This window comes from Eurytemora carolleeae, unplaced genomic scaffold (genome assembly GCF_000591075.1).
Source record: "Eurytemora carolleeae unplaced genomic scaffold, Eaff_2.0 scaffold212, whole genome shotgun sequence".
Lineage (NCBI taxonomy): Eukaryota > Metazoa > Arthropoda > Copepoda > Calanoida > Temoridae > Eurytemora > Eurytemora carolleeae.
This window is the reverse complement of record NW_019396107.1, coordinates 283,719-302,481: the sequence shown is the minus strand read 5'-3', so window position 1 is coordinate 302,481 and position 18,763 is coordinate 283,719. Positions and strand designations below refer to the sequence as shown.

Genomic DNA, 18,763 nt, shown 5'->3' with positions numbered 1-18,763 from the left:
CCCTGGGCTTGAAACAATAAACAACTGGCCTGACCCTGGGCTTGAAACAATTAAACAACTGGCCTGGCCCTGGGCTTGAAACAATTAAACAACTGGCCTGACCCTGGGCTTGAAACAATTAACAACTGGCCTGACCCTGGGCTTGAAACAATTAAACAACTGGCCTAGCCCTGGGCTTGAAACAATTAAACAACTGGCCTGACCCTGGGCTTGAAACAATTAAACAACTGGCCCTGGGCTTGAAACAATTAAACAATTGGCCTGGCCCTGGGCTTGAAACAATTAAACAACTGGGCTGGCCCTGGGCTTGAAACAAACAACTGGCCTGACCCTGGGCTTGAAACAATTAAACAACTGGCCTGACCCTGGGCTTGAAACAATTAACAATTGGCCTGACCCTAGGCTTAAAACGATATTTTTTTTATTTCATACTTATTCCCATAGAACTTATTTAATTCGCTTAATAATTATTTTTGTTTCCAAAAGTTTATATTCAGCGATAGGCAAGACTTTTTCGAGGGGGGGGGGGGAGAAGAAATTTACAGAATACAATATTTTACCCTATAAAGAAAATTTTAGTGAGAATGAAAAAAGCCTCCCTACTTGTAATTATCTAGTTTCAGATTTAGATTTTTTAAGATGGTTTGAATGCATTTTGTTTGTTTGTAAAATCCGATATCTGAGATTAGTTCAAGGGAGGGAAGCTTGGTTAAAATTTGTAATGTAAGAAGAGCAAATGTTTTCAAAATTGTTAATTCCATACATTGGCTTTTTAAACACTGCCAGATTTGGACCCTGCCAGTAAATATGTTTTCTGGTGGTTTTTGTATTTTTTCTTTTAGAGGAAAATTTAAAAAGTTAAATTAAAGCAACCTTCAACTGCAGGTTTAAAGTTTTATTAAAAGTTGTAAAAAAAACTAAGCGAAACAATTAACAACACTTTCTGTGGGGTTCGTACAAAATTCTGTTAAAAACTATGCAGGTTGGAAGAGAATTTGAACATATATCTATATTCCAAATACAACCCAGCCCTTTATCGACTACTTACTCCTAATATTCATATGAATGATTTAGCGAGTCAGCTGATATTTTACTAAGCTTATGATATGTGTAAAGAATTGTCAATAGATCCAGTCCTAGCAGTGTAGGAGTAGTAGAGCTAGTATGTATATAATGTGGAGCAACATGTGATTATAATATTTCAAATCTACAGGGTGTCCCCTATCATATTAGACTATTAACGGGCTCAGTATATTCATAGGTATTTCATCCCCCTGATCACCTGGTCTAACTATTCAAAAGTAAAAGATATAAATACAAAACAAATATAGAGTCTTATGAATACCCAAACTGCACGTTTTTTTAGAACTTAAATTTCTATAATTCTTAAGAACGAGCTTCTAATGCTCTACTTTGGTTCATGGAATTCATCTTCTTGCACTTCGTCTCATAGTGATGATGTGATCTATTAGAAACGGAGATAAGATAGAAAAACGACATTTTCATTAAATTTCTTTAAAATTTATTAGCAACTTATAATTGACTTCTTTACTTACAGGGTGTCCCAAAAAAATGGGAATTCAGTAACGAATTCGATATCGTCTTTATGAATAATTCTTTGATTTAGTATAGTGATACCTACTGAGAAAGCTGTAATCTGTAAGAGTTTCGTCTGCTATGTTTACATTTTGTTTGTTTATGTTTTGACTGCAACCGGTTGTACTTAGTAAAACAAGAAAATTACAGTATACAAACAGAGTAAACCTGTCCATATTCACTGTTCATCTTGCGGAGACATTATAGACACATCTTTACAGCCATTTCCTGCTTTCATAAAATAAACTCCGATCAAAACATTAGGCCTGTATTTACATCTTTTAAAAATTACAAACTTCAATGATTTACATATTTAAAGAGTGATTGATTTTTGGTTTATAAATGAAATACAATACGTAAGTATAATGAGACATCTTTTTATATTTAATATTTCTTATAGAGAAAATGGAAGAACAAAAAACAGTAACTGCGATTATAATCGGTAAATATCTTTAATTAGACTGAATTAAAGTCATCATCTTGAATTAGACTAAATTAAAGTCATCTCTTGAATTAGACTAAAATTAAAGTCATCACCTAGAATTAGAGTATTATGTAATATTATAGTTATCATCTCAAATATAAGACCAATATCCAAAATCATCATCTTAAAAAACGAGACTATATCAAAGTCATCATCTTAAATTAGACTAATATCTAAGTCATCATCTTAAATGAGGCCAATTTTAAAGTCATAATCTTAAGTTAGACTAAAGTTTTCATCTAAAATGAGACCGATATTAAAGTCCTTATCTTAAATGAGACCAATATTAAAGTCATCATCTTGAATTAGACTAGGTTAATAAAGTTTAATTCATAATCAAATTAGATTAGTGTCCAATTCATCAGCTAAAATTAGACTAATATGAAAGTCATCATCTTGAATTAGATTAGACTAATATTGAGTTAAGTCACAATCTTGAATTAGATTAGACTAATATTGAGTTAAGTCACAATCTTGAATTAGATTAGACTAATATTAAAGTCATCATGTTGAACTAGATTAGACTATTGAGTTAAGTCACTATCTTATTCAAACAGGTTGTGGACAAAGAGGGCAGAACTATGCTGGATTTGCTCTTGATTTTCCAACTAGGCTAAAGGTAAGATGAAATCAATATTTAGATTAAAAATTTTCCTCAAAGGCTGTCAAGATTGTTAAGGATAACTTTTGCAAAAGGATGCCAACTTAAAGGATTGTTATGACGTCACGATTTTATTCAGACTTATTTATTGCTGCAACATTTATTTATCATAGAATTAGATAAAAGATTTTATTTAATAATAAAAGTCTGATTCGTTTGCATGATATATATTTATTCATGGCAACATTTTTGTTATTCCAAGTACAGACAAGAGGAAGACGACATTTAACCCTTTTTTCGTTTTACAAGCAGCTTTAAAAGCAATTTATTTAGTGGAATAGGTATTTGTACACTGCACAGTTTCATGTTTGTTTTGGAATATTCAAAATAAAAACTTTCGTTGACAGTCGTCTTCTTATTCCACAGTTTAATATAAACCACTGTATTGAAATATGTTAAGGTGGTCGGAGTGGTAGATCCACTTCTCCACAGGCGTAGACTTTTGGGTGACCAGCACGCTGTTTCTCAGGCAGAAGAAGAACTTCAGTTTGTTAATTACAATTTAACCCAGCGTATTAACTCAGTTTTGTCATTTATGAATTATAAATGTTTTTTCTCGCTTTTTTCTGCCTGTTAATTGGTATTTTACTTTGTTATTATTTTAATATGATTTTGCCATAACAGGATAATTAAGGTTTAAATTGTTCACATACAATTAAAACTATCATGTTTCGTGGGACTACCTGTAACTCATGTACACTGTACAGGGTTACCCAGAAATGATGATACTTCAGAGACGACTGTACAGAATGTATACTATCTGTTCCCTTATAATAGTGTCTCACAGGAACTGTAAAGTTGTTTCTCTGTTTGCCATAAATAGATCATATGTGAGGCTAAAACTTGATTTAACCTTGATATCATTAGATTTAAGGAGTTTCAGGTCGTCTTTACAGTCTCATCCTTTGTGGGTAACCCTGTAGAATTAAAACAAAAATATATTCTTCGCATTAGGAGAACCAGTTTACAGACTGGACTCAGCTACAGACAAGAGAAAAGGAAAATTGGATTTAAATACTAAAAACTAAGTTTTTTTTTGCAATGCACGGATATTAAAACGTTTTAGTTCTCTTGATCCGAATCCGCAAAACATGCAAAATGAAAATCAAACCATCGAACAGATTTAAGTTTCATCTAGTTAACTATCATTAAAAACCTTTCATTCAATGGTAAATCAAGTTTTCACATAAAAATTAGAGAAAAAAGAAGAAGAAAACTTTGAAAAACTCGAAGATTTTTTCATACATTTATCTTTGCAACCTATTTCAAACTAAAAATGATGTTGGATTAAATACTCTTAGTTTCAGATATAAAAGGTTCACACCATCAGGTTGCAAAGACATAAAGGTTAGACAATTGGAATTTAGGGTAAAGACTAAACTCCTGTATTGTTGATAGAAGAACCTAACAAAACTTGAAGAAATGTTCACAAAAGCAGGATCCAGAAATCAGTTTTTACAAGACGGATATAATAGGTGTTACTTTGTTTTTCTTCTAGAGCTTAATTTTCGGATTTGGAATGATGAATCCTGCTCTGAATGTTAATTGTACTGATGAACTGATTAGGGTTTTAAGAACGGGGTTTAAAAACTAGAAGAAATAATATTCAGGAATTTAAATGTAAAAAATCTATCGTAGGAAATAACCTAATTGCACTGAAAAGAATATCATTATATATACTGTTCATTGGTTTATTAAAATCCTTAAACCTTTCAATATAAAAAAATCTCATTGGATATACAGACACAGACACGACACGATAATAGGCCATTTACTATTTGTAACGTAAAAGTCAAATTTACCTCAAATCAATAAAGAAGTATAAGCTTTTAAATCTAATTGTTTATAGTTTGCGGATTTAGTGTTTATTTGTACTCAGGATAAGGATCATTGTGGTCCGGCAGGTTTAAATATTATTTAATCAAAAACATTTTATCAAAACTACAATAATCAGAAGATAGTTTGTAGATTGTATATCAATTATCTAGTTTTAATTTTCAAGACAAAAAGACTCATTTTTTTGCAAAAATATCTTACCTAGAGAACCAGAAATATCTGGAATAGGAAGTCGACTTTAAGACTCGTGTGATGAATTTGAATAGTCCAATGAACATAAAACACAGCAATTGTACAATGTTAACAGTTAGCTATTACTAGTAAGGCTATTTGCTTTCTAACGTCATCAAATGCACTTCAGTATTGCTTAAATGTCTTCTTTCTTTTCTATAGTTTTCTGGTTATCACTGTAAATATATATATTCTTTTCTTAATCGATGTTTACAATTTTATTGTTCATGATAAAATGATGTCTTTGCCATTGTTCATAATTATTTATTTAGTTTTGATGGCAAGCCTAGGATACCATATTGTTCTGGAGAAACCAATGGCGGTAACAGAGGAGGATTGTTTAAAGATTACCCAGGTATAGAACTAGGATTACCCAGGTATAGAACTAGGATTACTCAGGTATAGAACTAGGATTACCCAGGTATAGAAGTACTAGGATTACCCAGGTATAGAACTAGGATTACCCAGGTATAGAACTAGGATTTCCCAGGTATAGAACTAGGAATACCCTGGTATAAAACTAGGATTACCCTGCTATAAAACTAGGATTACCCAGGTATAGAACTAGGATTAACTTGGTATAAAACTAGGATTACCCAGGTATAGAACTAGGATTAACTTGGTATAAAACTAGGATTACTCAGATATATAACTAGGATTACCCAGGTATAGAACTAGGATTTCCCAGGTATAGAACTAGGATTAACTTGGTATAGAACTAGGATTACTCAGATATAGAACTAGGATTACCCTGGCATAGAACTAGGATAACCCTGGTAAAGAACTAGGATTAACTTGGTATAGAACTAGGATTACTCTGATATAGAACTAGGATTACCCAGGTATAGAACTAGGATTACACAGGTATAGAACTAGGATTACTCAGGTATAGAACTAGGTTTACCCTGCTAAAGTACTAGGATTACTCAGGTATAAAACTAGGATTACCCTGGCATAGAACTAGGATTACTCAGGTATAGAACTAGGATTACCCAGGTATAGAACTAGGATTACCCAGGTATAGAACTAGGATTACTCAGGTGTAGAACTAGGATTACCTTGGTAAAGTACTAGGATTACCCAGGTATAGAACTAGGATTACCCAGGTATAGAACTAGGATTTCCCAGGTATAGAACTAGGAATACCCTGGTATAAAACTAGGATTACCCTGCTATAAAACTAGGATTACCCAGGTATAGAACTAGGATTAACTTGGTATAAAACTAGGATTACCCAGGTATAGAACTAGGATTAACTTGGTGTAGAACTAGGATTACTCAGATATAGAACTAGGATTACCCTGGTATAGAACTAGGATTACCCTGGTATAGAACTAGGATTACCCTGGTATAGAACTTGGATTACTCAAATAAAGAACTAGGATTACCCTGGTATAGAACTTGGATTACTCAGGTAAAGCACTAGGATTACCCAGGTATAGAACTAATATTACCCAGGTATAAAACTAGGATTACCCTGGTATAGAATTAGGATTACCCAGGTATAGAACTAGGAATTCCCTAGTATAAAACTAGGATTACCCTGGTATAAAACTAAGATTACCCAGGTATAGAACTAGGATTACCTTGGTATAGAACTAGGATTACCTAGGCATAGAACTAGGATTACCCAGGTATAAAACTAGGATTACCCAGGTATAGAACTAGGATTACCCTGGTATAAAACTAGGATTACTCTGGTATAGAGCTAGGATTACTCAGGTATAAAACTAGGATTACTCAGATATAGAACTAGGATTACTCAGATATAGAACTAGGATTACCTAGGTATAGAAATAGGATTACTCAGGTATAAAACTAGGATTACTCTGGTATAGAACTAGGATTACCCAGGTATAGAACTAGGATTACCTAGGTATAGAACTAGGATTACTCAGGTATAGAACTAGGATTACTCAGGTATAAAACTAGGATTACTCAGGTATAGAACTAGGATTACCCAGGTATAGAACTAGGATTACTCAGGTATATAACTAGGATTACTCTGGTATCATATTGAATTAGTGCTGTTTCTTTAAAAGATAAGTTAATTTTATCTTAGCTATTTCTATTATTGTCTAATATCTAGGCATGTGAGAAGAATAACGTTATGTTAGCTGTATGTCACGTGATGAGATATTTCCCACCATGCGTGAAAATAAAGGAATTCATTGACAGCGGTAAAATAGGTAAACTTTTTTTAAAAACTTATAATTTAATGAAAAAGGCATGAAAATCACAAATAATTAAGTGAGGGGAGATTGGCTCATCCTAAGAATGAGCAATGCAGCCAACAGAATGGAAGAAAGTCATTGTTTACAAGACAAAATGTAGGGACATTTGGATCAATTCAGATTTTTGATGGAATATCATAATTTTCGTTTTTGGATTGCTTAGATTGTTTGTTAATTATAAACTGCAAACTCCAAGTTTTATTTCATAGTTGACCAAAAACAGTTCATTGTACTATCCTAGATGTATATCTTGCTAAAGCAGTGGTATCTTTATGATGTATAGTTCTTTATGAAGCAAAAACAATAAATGTCTAAGAAAAGAACATTGTAACACGGATATGTCTATAATAAATGAAAATCATGCTATTTTTATATTGTTTGTGATATTTTAATATCTTAATATCTATATTTGATGGTCAAAAATTTTTATTCTGCAGGACAAGTGATGACGATCAACCATACTGAGAATGTCGGTTACTGGCACTTTGCGCACAGTTTTGTGCGCGGGAACTGGAGAAACCAGGAGGAGAGTACGTTCTCCCTGATGGCCAAGTGTTGTCACGATATGGATCTTATATATTACTGGCTTGGGTCAAGGTTAGAAAATCTATTCTATTTTAAAATAAAATATTCATTTTTAACTTTGCTCAAACCACGGTTTATCGTACTTTTTACTATCAATATATAACACAGTTTATCTATTCTTACTTGAATATTATCAAATCAGTTTTAATGAAAACAATTAGTGGCCAATTTCTTATTCATGTTAATATAGGTAAAACTATAAGAGTCGTATCTATCTATCTACACTGCTCTGGTAAAGCGTAACCATAGTGTGACTAAAAATCGGCCACAAATACAGGGTGTATCAATAAACATATGGGAATTGATCGTTATGAATTTGAAATCGTCTTTGTTAAGGTTTAGCATTGTAATACCTAATTTCAAAAGACATAATATAATTTGTAATTATGTTTGCAAGTATTTATTTTATGAAACCGGAAATGATTTGTCTGTGATGTTTCTGCAATTGATGTACATAAAAGACCTAAAACTGTGTACTTTGTTCATATACAGGAATTTTTATATTATAACTAGTACAACCGCGTATGCAATCAAAACATAAACAAACAAACTCTAGATATACTTCGCATAAGATATTCTTTTGTAGTTTCCTCACTTAATTTCAATAATATGTTTTTTGGGACAACCTGCATACTCAGATGGAGTAGTATTGTATTGTACACAATACGCATGCACTGTACAATACATTTTAATTGGTGGTTAACAGTTACTAAACTGTCTGTTTCTTGTAATTCTTTCAGTTAATTCAAATATTTTGTGTTTCCTTTATTTCCTCTCATAAAATGATAAAATGATAAATGATAAAAACCACAAAAGATAAAATATAAACTTTGCCATAATTATGAATTAGAATAAAAAAAAAATGATTAGATTTTCAGTTTCAAGATTTCAAGTTTCAACAAAACTAAAACTAAAATATAATTTCAGAAAAGCAACTGCAATCCAGTCTGTTGGGAGTAATCAGCATTTCAAGTAATGGAATTGAGTCTTTACCACAGCCCATAATCTTAAATTTTAAACCATTGATCTTTGCAACCATATTGTGCACACCTTTGATATTTCAAACTTAGATTATCTTATTTAGCAGAATGCATGGTTTGAAATTGCTAAGGTCTACGACATTAGGTTACAAAGACATAGGGATTAGAAAATCAGAGTTTGTGGCAAAGACTTAATTTCTTTTTACATTAATTCACAGTTTACTTTTCTTCTAGAACACTCTTCCTCCCAGATCAAAATCAAAATTAAGATAATTTTAGTTAAAATTTTTATTTTGACACAATTCTCTCCTTTGTTCTGAAGGGATATCGATAGCAAAAAAAAAGGTTAAAAAAAACTTGCGATGTATTAAGGTCGCATAGTCACACCTGTAATTCAGCATATAATAAACGTTTTTCTGATTTTAAGAATGGAGGGCTGAGAATAAAGGGTAGGACGGACGGAATGAAATTATTTTAACTGAAAGTTTTTTCATTAGACATTTCATCAAATAGTTTACTGCAATCTATATATAAATTTGGCTTGTCTGTTTGTTTGTTTGTCTGTTTGTTTGTTTGTATCCAATAAACGTCAAAACAGCTGAACCGATCGGGCCCAAATTTTTTGTGGGACATCTAGGGAGCCCAGGGAAGGTTTATGAATCATCAAAATTTCAAATATTTGTCTCTATCAAAATTCGATCGTCATTAAATTTTTTAAAATTTTGAAAATCCGCGAAATTTTTTGTAAAAATCCGCAAATTATTTTTGTTTAGTTTTACGATGTACACAAAGAGAACATGTTTACAATTAATTTAGAAGATGGTCGCGAAGCGCCCTCTAAGGCTAGAAAGAAGGGCGCGAAGCGCCTTGAATTTCTAGTATTGGATAAATATTGAAACTCTTGCATCATCCAATTGAATCCTGTTAAACGTAACTCTTGGGTTAAAACTTACATACTTATATTATGTAACCTTAATTCTAAAGCAAGTAAACCTGAAATTTGTTAATAATCCTATTTATAGGATAAGTAACCCTATTTAGAAAATAGGATAAACCTAAAGGTATTAAGTAAACCTATTTAGGAAATAGGATAAACCTAAAGGTATTCAGTAAACCTATTTAGAAAATAGGATAAACCTAAAGGTATTAAGTAAAACTATCTAGAAAAGAGAATAGATCTCAAGGTATTAAGTAAAACTATCTAGAAAAGAGAATAGATCTCAAGGTATTAAGTAAAACTATCTAGAAAAGAGAATAGATCTCAAGGTATTAAGTAAAACTATCTAGAAAAGAGAATAGATCTCAAGGTATTAAGTAAAACTATCTAGAAAAGAGAATAGATCTCAAGGTATTAAGTAAAACTATCTAGAAAAGAGAATAGATCTCAAGGTATTAAGTAAAACTATCTAGAAAAGAGAATAGATCTCAAGGTATTAAGTAAAACTAATAATATAATATAATATAAACCTAACGATACTATAAACCTATCTATAATGAAAAGTAAGCCTGGAGGTGCGAAGTAAACCTATATAGGAAGAAGAATATACTAAGTAAACCTATCTAGGAAGAAGAATAAACTAAGTAAACCTGTCTAGGAAGGAGAATGAACTAAGTAAACCTATCTAGGAAGAAGAATAAACTAAGTTTACCCATTTAGGAAGGAGAATAAACTAAGTAAACCTATCTAGGAAGAAGATTAAACTAAGTAAATCTACCTAGAAAGGAGAATAAACTAAGTAAACCTGTCTAGGAAGGAAAATAAACTAAGTTTACCTATCTAGGAAGGAGAATAAACCTGAAGGTGCTACGGATACCTGCCTGACATGTCCTCTGAATAAGACCTGTCCCTACTCTGCTACCAGAATATACTTGGAGAATCCGGTCAGAAGGTACCTGGACTAGCTTTTACAGTGGGACCCGTAAATATATGGAGTAGTAAGACGACTGCTAGTCTCAAGTTTTTATTTCAAATAGCTCAAGGAAGATGCATTGAGCAGTGTACACATTGACCCATTTTGCTAAGTTGGTTTTTAAAACCATTTGTTTATGACAACAACAAGTACATATAAGATTGCTTAAATCTCGTCTTCTTATTCCGCAGTTTTATGGTTTCCACTGTAGGAAAAAAGTACCAAAAAGGTGTATGATATCAGGTTCAATAGATATGAAGATTAGAAAATTAGAGTTTGAAGAGATTAATCATTCAAGAAAGAAAGAGGAAACTATTGAAAAAGTTGAAAAATTTAGAGAAAGTAATAATCAAACAATCAGAAGTGCCATGGGATTAAACTAAGTTCAAATTAGTAATTGATTATTTTCAGAAAACATGAAATAAAATCTAAAAGAATTAAATTGTTAAGATGGCCGATGTCTGTGGTTTGTGATATAGAAGACGATCCAACAAAATATCCTGGAGCTTTGAAATCTGCCTTATCCACTAGTAGGTAATCCAATCATATATCCACTAGTGGGTAATCCAATCATATATCCACTAGTAGGTAATCCAATCATATATCCACTAGTAGGTAATCCAATCATTAGACATATATCCTCTAGTTTGTAATCCAATGATTAATCCACTAGTAGTTGCCTCAAGAATCAATAATGGGTCAGGAAATCTAAGTTACGTTCCACCAATGATATTGCTTAACTACTGTGCTGCCTTCTTTTCAAACGTCCTCGATTTACGATGATCTCTGATTATAGATTATAAAAGTAATTTTCCATGTTTATTTGTTCTGCTTGTATGCTAGGTATGGAAGGTGTGTGTATGAGTGTGATAACGATGTGTGTGACTCCCAGATGGTAAACCTGATGTTCGAGGGGGGAACCGTCGCTAACCTCACTATGACAGCATTCAGCAAGGAGGTCATTATCAGGGATTGGAGGGAGGGGGGAAGGGGGGTCTTGATGAAAATAAGAAAGGATTATTGTGGAATAAATGAGAATTTTGTAAAATGTTTCTCTTGTAAAAATTGTAGTTTTAATTTAAAAAATGGAGGTTTTCTTCTTAAAAATACATTTACAAATAAGTAAATAAGAATTGATATATAACTGAATAAATAAACATATAAATATTGGTTTAGATCTGTGCCCGGTATACCAGGATAACCGGAAGTTTAGGAGAGATCTTGTGGCAAGGTGGAGAGAACGGTCCAATCACAATTCATTGTTTCAGGTATACAATCAGTACTGTACAATGTACAATGTAGTGTAAACTGTACACTACTACTATTATAAGGTATACAAGTAGTACTGTACAGTGTACAATGTAGTGTAAACTGTACACTACTACTATTGTAAGGTATACAATCAGTACTGTACAGTGTACAATGTAGTGTAAACTGTACACTACTACTATTGTAAGGTATGCAATCAGTACTGTACAGTGTACAATGTAGTGTAAACTGTACACTACTACTGTCTATGGTTTAGAGTCCAGTGTACAGAGTATTGTACATAATGGTTGCGGTTCATATTCTCAAAAAGTATCCCTTTTTTTTGGGGGGGAGGGTAAATAATCAAGCGATTTTGTCATTAAACTTTCTCAATTTTTCGGAAATACAGGGTGTCTCAAAAAAAACTGTGCAGTAGGTGTATTAGTAACTGAGGAAACAATTTTCATTCAATTTTTACGATCAAGGTGTCATTCAAAAGCTCTATATTTAAGTTATTTCATGATGTAAATTTTTTCCTTCTAGGCCTCATACTTTTTTGTTACAACCAAATATTTGAAGGTAAGTTAAAAATCTATTTCACGGATTTTTCAAATTTTGATTTTTCACGTCTCATTTTCATTTGTTTATAAAGTAAAGAAAAATTTAAAGATTTTCAAAAAAATTTTTTAAATCATAAGCTGTTAGTCTTAGGTTTCATTTTTAACTAAAATTTTGGATTAGCGATTATTACTTTTGGAGCTAGAGCAATCTAAAAATAAAATATGCATTAAAAAAAACGAAAAGAGAGCTACGGGTACCTCCGTACGAACCTTGCCCAGACCACAAAAATAATTTTTTTTAAATTTTCTTTTTGAAATCAGTTGGTACAATCCACAGCTCGCTATTTCAATCAAATTTTTTATCTATCCCACCAGGGCACAAAAATAAAATAGTTTTTGTGAATCTGAAATTACAAAAAAAAACTTTTAAAAAATCATCACTTTAATGAAAAATATTTTTACTTTAGCAATGAAGGACCCATGAAAGAAAATTACAACATTTTTGGCCTATTTGACTACCCTAATACCTTGAACCTATCATATTAATGGACTAATAACAAATGAAAGCGTGAACATCATTTCTAAAGTAAAAGTATTATTAATTAAAGTGATGACTTTTTTAAAGTTTTTTTTTTTTGTAATTTCAGATTCACAAAAAATGTTTTATTTTTGTACCCTGGTGGGTTAGATAAAAAAAATTTGATTGAAATAGCGAGCTGTGGATTGTACCAACTAATTTCAAAAAGAAAATTTAAAAAAAATTATTTTTGCGGTCTGGGCAAGGTTCGTACGGAGGTACCCGTAGCTCTCTTTTCCCTTTTTTTCAATGCATATTATTTTTTTTTAGATTGCTTTAGCTCCAAAAGTAATAATCGCTGATCCAAAATTTTAGTTAAAAATGAAACCTAAGACTAACAGCTTATGATTTTTAAATTTTTTTTCGAAAATCTATAAATTTTTCCACACTTTATGAACGAATGAAAATGAGACGTGAAAAATCGAAAAATTGAAAAATCCGGGAAATCGATTTTCGTCTTACGCTTAAATAATTGGTTGTAACAAAAAAAGTATGAGGTCTAGAAAGAAAAATTTCACATCATGAAATAACTGAAATATAGAGCTTTCAAATGACACCTTGATCGTAAAAATTGAACGAAAATTGTTTCCTCAGTTACTAATACCCCTACTGCACAGTTTTTTTTTGAGACACCCTGTATATTAAAGCAAACGGGCACATTCTATACAAATAAACCCTTCACGTCAAACTAAAGTAAATTGTAGGATAATTGGAAACTGAAATGTTTTCAACTCCTCTTATTGAGAAAACTAAGATGTTTTGAATATCAGATATATCACCCTGAACCAGACAGAAGAAGGTCAAATTCACTTTTTGACATTACTTGAACGACTTTGTGACCTCGTAGCTTCTCTAGTTTTGATTCTACGAACATGTATGAGAAAAGCAAATATATCCGGTTTATATCATATAAGATATTAAAAATATTTCTCTTCTTCAATAAGAGGAGTTATGATTGAAAACATATTAGATATTTAATGCAACGTGGAATTGCTTTAGTTTGACGTGATACATATACGGAAGAAAAAAACTAGAGGGGCTACGAGGTCTCGAAGTTGTACAAGTAAAGTAAAGTAAAGTAAAGTAAAGTAAAGTAAAGTAAAGTAAAGTAAAGTAAAGTAAAGTAAAGTAAAGTAAAGTAAAGTAAAGTAAAGTAAAGTAAAGTAAAGTAAAGTAAAGTAAAGTAAAGTAAAGTAAAGTAAAGTAAAGTAAAGTAAAGTAAAGGCCTTCTATTTCTGTCTACCGTGTCGGATTAGATAAAGAGCTTGATTTCTATTAGATGAAAAGTGTAAGAAAATATCTTTTTATTTATTACCACTAGCTGAAGTGCCCGACTTTGCCCGTAGTAGCAAAAAATTTTAAAAAAAGTTGATTTTTGAAAAAATAAATGATTTTTGCAGGAAAGAAAAAAGCGATATATGAAAAAATTTTGCCTATGTAAACCCCAAGGTAATCAAGGGTTCCCATAAAAAAATTCAGCCCAATCGGTCCAGCCGTTTGGACAGCTATGGCTAACATACAAACAAATATATATGAGCAAAGAGCTTTATTATAAAGAATTAGGTAATTACATATTTAAGAAAATATACATATTCAAGAAATTGATGGGCACACTCACAGCGTCAACACACATAGTTATCCATGAATAACGAGCTCTTTGTTAAATCCAATATAACCTCATAATATAAATTTAATTAAAAGAATTGAGCTTTTGCCGAACTTAAATTATCTTAACAACCTGAGTCTAAAACTAAAGAATGCGCGAATTTTAAGTTCGAGGTTAAAAGTTCTGTAAAATAATGAATAGCTACTTAAATATTAAACTCTCTCAATTTTAAATTTGAATTTCCCGGGAAAAATTTCACCCAATCAGAGAATTTACGGAGAATATTACATAGCCATCGCTAATCAGCTGTTTAAGTTAACTTTTTAATATTTACGTAACCGAAAACAAAACATATTTCCAGTTACAACTGTATTTTGGGTTCTGGTGCAAACATTAATTAATTTAAAAAGTGAAATTTATTAAATCAAGGGTTTTACTATTAAATATATCGTTATTAGTTGAATGCGCGCCGCTTATCGCTGCATGATGATAGACATTGAGGGATTGCGGGATTTCAAGATTTTAACCATGTGTTTAATTTTAACTCGTCGACTTCGGCGAGTTAAATATTTAACCACAGGTTTAAATATTTAACCTCACGGTTAAAGTTCGGGTTTAAATTAAGTCAGAAGTGGCATTTAACCATGAACTTAAACTTTAAGTCAAAACTTTTCGTTCTTTAGTTTTAGACTCTGGTGGTTTAAATCTTTGATATTTTGATATTTGATCTAACAGAATTCACAGTAAGAAATATTAAAGGTCTACGACATCGCGGCTGGCAAAGATATAAGAATGAAAGAATTAGAGTTTTTGGAAAAAACTCAATTCCTTTGCTCAAACTTTTTAATAATTTTCAGGTCTGGTGAAACTGAGGCAAGAAGATACTCCAGCTTTTTTATTCTTCAAATATCAAACTTAGTTTTTTTTAAACTAAAAATTTCTTATTAACCATTGGTGAATGATCAGGGTTAAATATTTAGGAGATAAATCTCAAAAGAAGTTATCAAAGCTTTTCAAAAATTATTGATAAACGTGACAGTTATTTTTAATTCCTCGAAAATAAATTTTGGGTTCAAAACAAAAATCGTGTTAAAACATTGTAATTTTTAAATTCATTGTTTCATTTTTATCCTACAAGGTGTACGGGGTGTTTCAATGTATTGAATATTGATGATAAACCTGGATTATCTGCGTGAAGATTGTATACCCGGACCTGGTTGCTCCACCCTGTAAAACAAGGGGACATGGAGGAGCTGATTACTTCCTAGTTGACTCCGTTATCAAGGTATAATAATCGTTACTGTAGTGTTGTTAATCGTTTTGGATCGTTTTTTTTAAGATAAAACTTCAAAGGTTTCAAGATTTTATCAAACTTTGCAATATATCTTTATCCTAAAAACAAATGAAAAGCAATCCGAAAACGATCGCTACGTTTTTGCATAGTTTTTAAATCGTTTTTGGTTTAATTTTTGCATTTTTCTTCTATTCATGTCCAAATTTAAAATAGTGTATAAGAACAACAAATGTTTTTAAACAGGTAGAAAACCATCAACCAATAACCAATCATGAAAACGCTTTGAACCTTTGATAGTATACAATAAAGACAACTTTCTATTCCGTATCTAAAAGCTACCCGTACACCCAACCTGCTAAGTGTAAAATCAAGGAGTTAAGTTTAGATATGCATGATGAGAGAGTTGTTTATTTGCAGGCAGTGGTTTCAAGCAACCCAGAAGAGATCAAATCCGGGGCGCAGGAAAGCCTAGCTTCTCATCTTCTTGTATTCAAAGCAGAACAGTCAAGGTTACAGCACCTTCAGAGCCAGGAGAACTAGAATACAGAACCTAGAGAACCTTTAGGACCTGGAGAACTAGGATACAGGATACAGAACCTTCAGAACCTAGAGAACTAGGATACAGGATACAGAACCTTCAGGGCCTGGAGAACTAGGATACAGGATACAAAACCTTCAGGCCCTGAAGAATTAGGATACAGGATACAAAACCTTCATAACCCTGGAGAAATAGGATACAGGTTACAGAACCTTCAGAACCTAGAGATACAGGATGCATAACCTAGAGTACAAGGATACAGAACCTTCAGGACCTGCAGAACTAGGATACGGAAACAAAAACTTCAGGACTCAGAGCACTAAGATACAGAACCTTCATAACCTGGAAAAATAAGATACAGGATACAGAATCTTCGGGACCTAAAGAACTAGGACACAGAATACAAAACTTTCTGGACCTTAAGAAAAAGGATACAGGATACAGAACCTTCATGAGAAGAACCTTTATACAGGATACAGAGCTTTCATTACCTTGAGCAATATAATTCAGAACCTTCAGAACCTGATACAGAACTTCAAAACTAGGATACAAAACACCCTCCACTAAACCCCACGATTTCTTCGGCCAGTGTACTGCAAATCACTGCAGTACACATCGAAATCTTAGTTTAGGGTGAGAACCAAAAGAACAAAGAGACTAAACTACGAGTTCTAGAACAGAGAAACACGAATACTAGGATACAGAACTACGAGCACTAGAAAAGAGAACCACGAATACTGGGATACAGAATTACGAATAACTAGGATACAGAACTATGAGCACTAGAATAGAGAACCACGAATACTGGGATACAGAATTACGAATAACTAGGATACATAACTACGAATACTAGGATACAGAACTATGAGCACTAGAATAGAGAACCACGAATACTGGGATACAGAATTACGAATACTAGGATACAGAATTACGAATACTAGGATACAGAACTATGAGCACTAAAATAGAGAACCACGAATACTGGGATACAGAATTACGAATATTAAGATACATAACCACGAGCACTAGAATACAGAACCACGAATAACTGGATACAGCACTACGAATACTAGGATACAGAACCACAAGCCACTAGGATACGAGAACCACGAATAACTAGGATACAGAATTACGAATAACTAGGATACAGAATTACGAATACTAGGTTACAGTACTACAAATACTAGGATACAGAACTACGAATACTAGGATACAGAACCATGGTTACTAGAATAGAGAACAAATAACTATGAAACAGTACTACAAATACTAGGATACAGAACCACGTGTACTAGGATAAAAAACTACAAGGGGAAGGATACAGGATACAGAACATATAAAACAACAATACTGAGTACGATTAGACAGACACACACCCACACTTGGATACAGATTACAGATTTTCTATACAAGTCATGGATGACGATAGAAAACTTATTTTTTTGTTTGCTTAATGCAATCTGTTGCATAATAAAGTGCAGTTCCATAAAAATACATTTGATGTGCGTAATTATAATAAATCTGAAGGTTTATTATTATGAAGGTGTATTTAAATCTACTTTGTATTTATTGTAAAAGACGGAAATCATTTTCCTTAATAGTCGTAATAACAATTGTGAAACTTACAGAAAATATTTTTAAAAATGAACTTGTAAATATCAAAATTTATGTTTGATCTACATTAATTTGAAATATGATGAAGGAACGTATAAGTTCTTTCCAAAAACTTTGAGTTTCAACCACTATATCTTTGCAATCCGGTGTAATAGACCTTTTGACTTTTCAAACTATGAATTCTGTAAGAGTCTATAACGTTCAATCAAGGATTAATACCAACAGGTTGCAAAGATATAGGGTTTGTGGTAAGAACTCGATTCATTATGTCTAACTCTCAGACTAACTATATATAAAGGGAAGTGTCTTTAGAAAAAATAACTGTTTATAAAAATAAAAATGAAAAACGTATTGACAATTTTGAGTAGTTTTCAGAAAATGCGATTCTTCGGTAAAACGGCATCTTAATAAGCAATTTCTTCTATACTCACTACTCAGTTTTCATTAGATTCAGTTACTGCACGATGTTTAGATCTTTTTTATTTCAATATGATCCCAGTTTGTTTCTATCTCATCAGCTTTATATCATGGTGTTAAATATCATAAACTATAGTGAAGGCCGAGAACAAGAAAGAAAAAGGGGGGGCAATGGGCATTGCTACAACTATAATAGATACCTAGCTAAAAGGAATGGGTGAAGCCCCTGAAGAAGTTCAAATCATTTTTTCTTTTAGGAATTAAATGTTTCCAGGCACGTAACTGGGAGTTTTTGAAGAAAAAAAGATAAAAAAGCCCTTATTTCAATTTTAATCTGCAGCGGGAGGGGTGGGGGGCATTTTGTCCGATCTCTCCAGGACTTCATGGGGCAG

The 18,763-nt window shown here is 32.2% G+C and overlaps 1 protein-coding gene across 1 annotated transcript; it reads left to right on the top strand.

Moving 5' to 3' along the window:
- Positions 1-1,990: 1,990 nt before the first annotated feature.
- LOC111695122 (uncharacterized) lies at positions 1,991-18,305 on the top strand. Its single transcript, XM_023464324.1, has 16 exons — positions 1,991-2,038; positions 2,638-2,699; positions 3,142-3,210; positions 3,696-3,740; positions 4,591-4,645; positions 5,081-5,163; positions 6,898-6,997; positions 7,480-7,639; positions 8,555-8,599; positions 10,389-10,496; positions 10,968-11,051; positions 11,361-11,475; positions 11,694-11,785; positions 15,366-15,381; positions 15,707-15,793; positions 16,220-18,305. The coding sequence occupies exons 1-16, from the start codon at positions 2,002-2,004 to the stop codon at positions 16,340-16,342; spliced, it is 1,281 nt and encodes a 426-aa protein (XP_023320092.1). The 5' UTR covers positions 1,991-2,001; the 3' UTR covers positions 16,343-18,305.
- Positions 18,306-18,763: the final 458 nt, after the last annotated feature.

Coding starts and splice junctions, on each gene's coding strand:
- LOC111695122 (XM_023464324.1), top strand. CDS start 2,002: ATGGAAGAACAAAAAACAGTAACTGCGATTATAATCG. Junction 8,600..10,388: donor GGGAGTAATCAGCATTTCAA/GTAATGGAATTG, acceptor TTACCTATCTAG/GAAGGAGAATAAACCTGAAG. Junction 15,794..16,219: donor TAGTTGACTCCGTTATCAAG/GTATAATAATCG, acceptor GTTTATTTGCAG/GCAGTGGTTTCAAGCAACCC.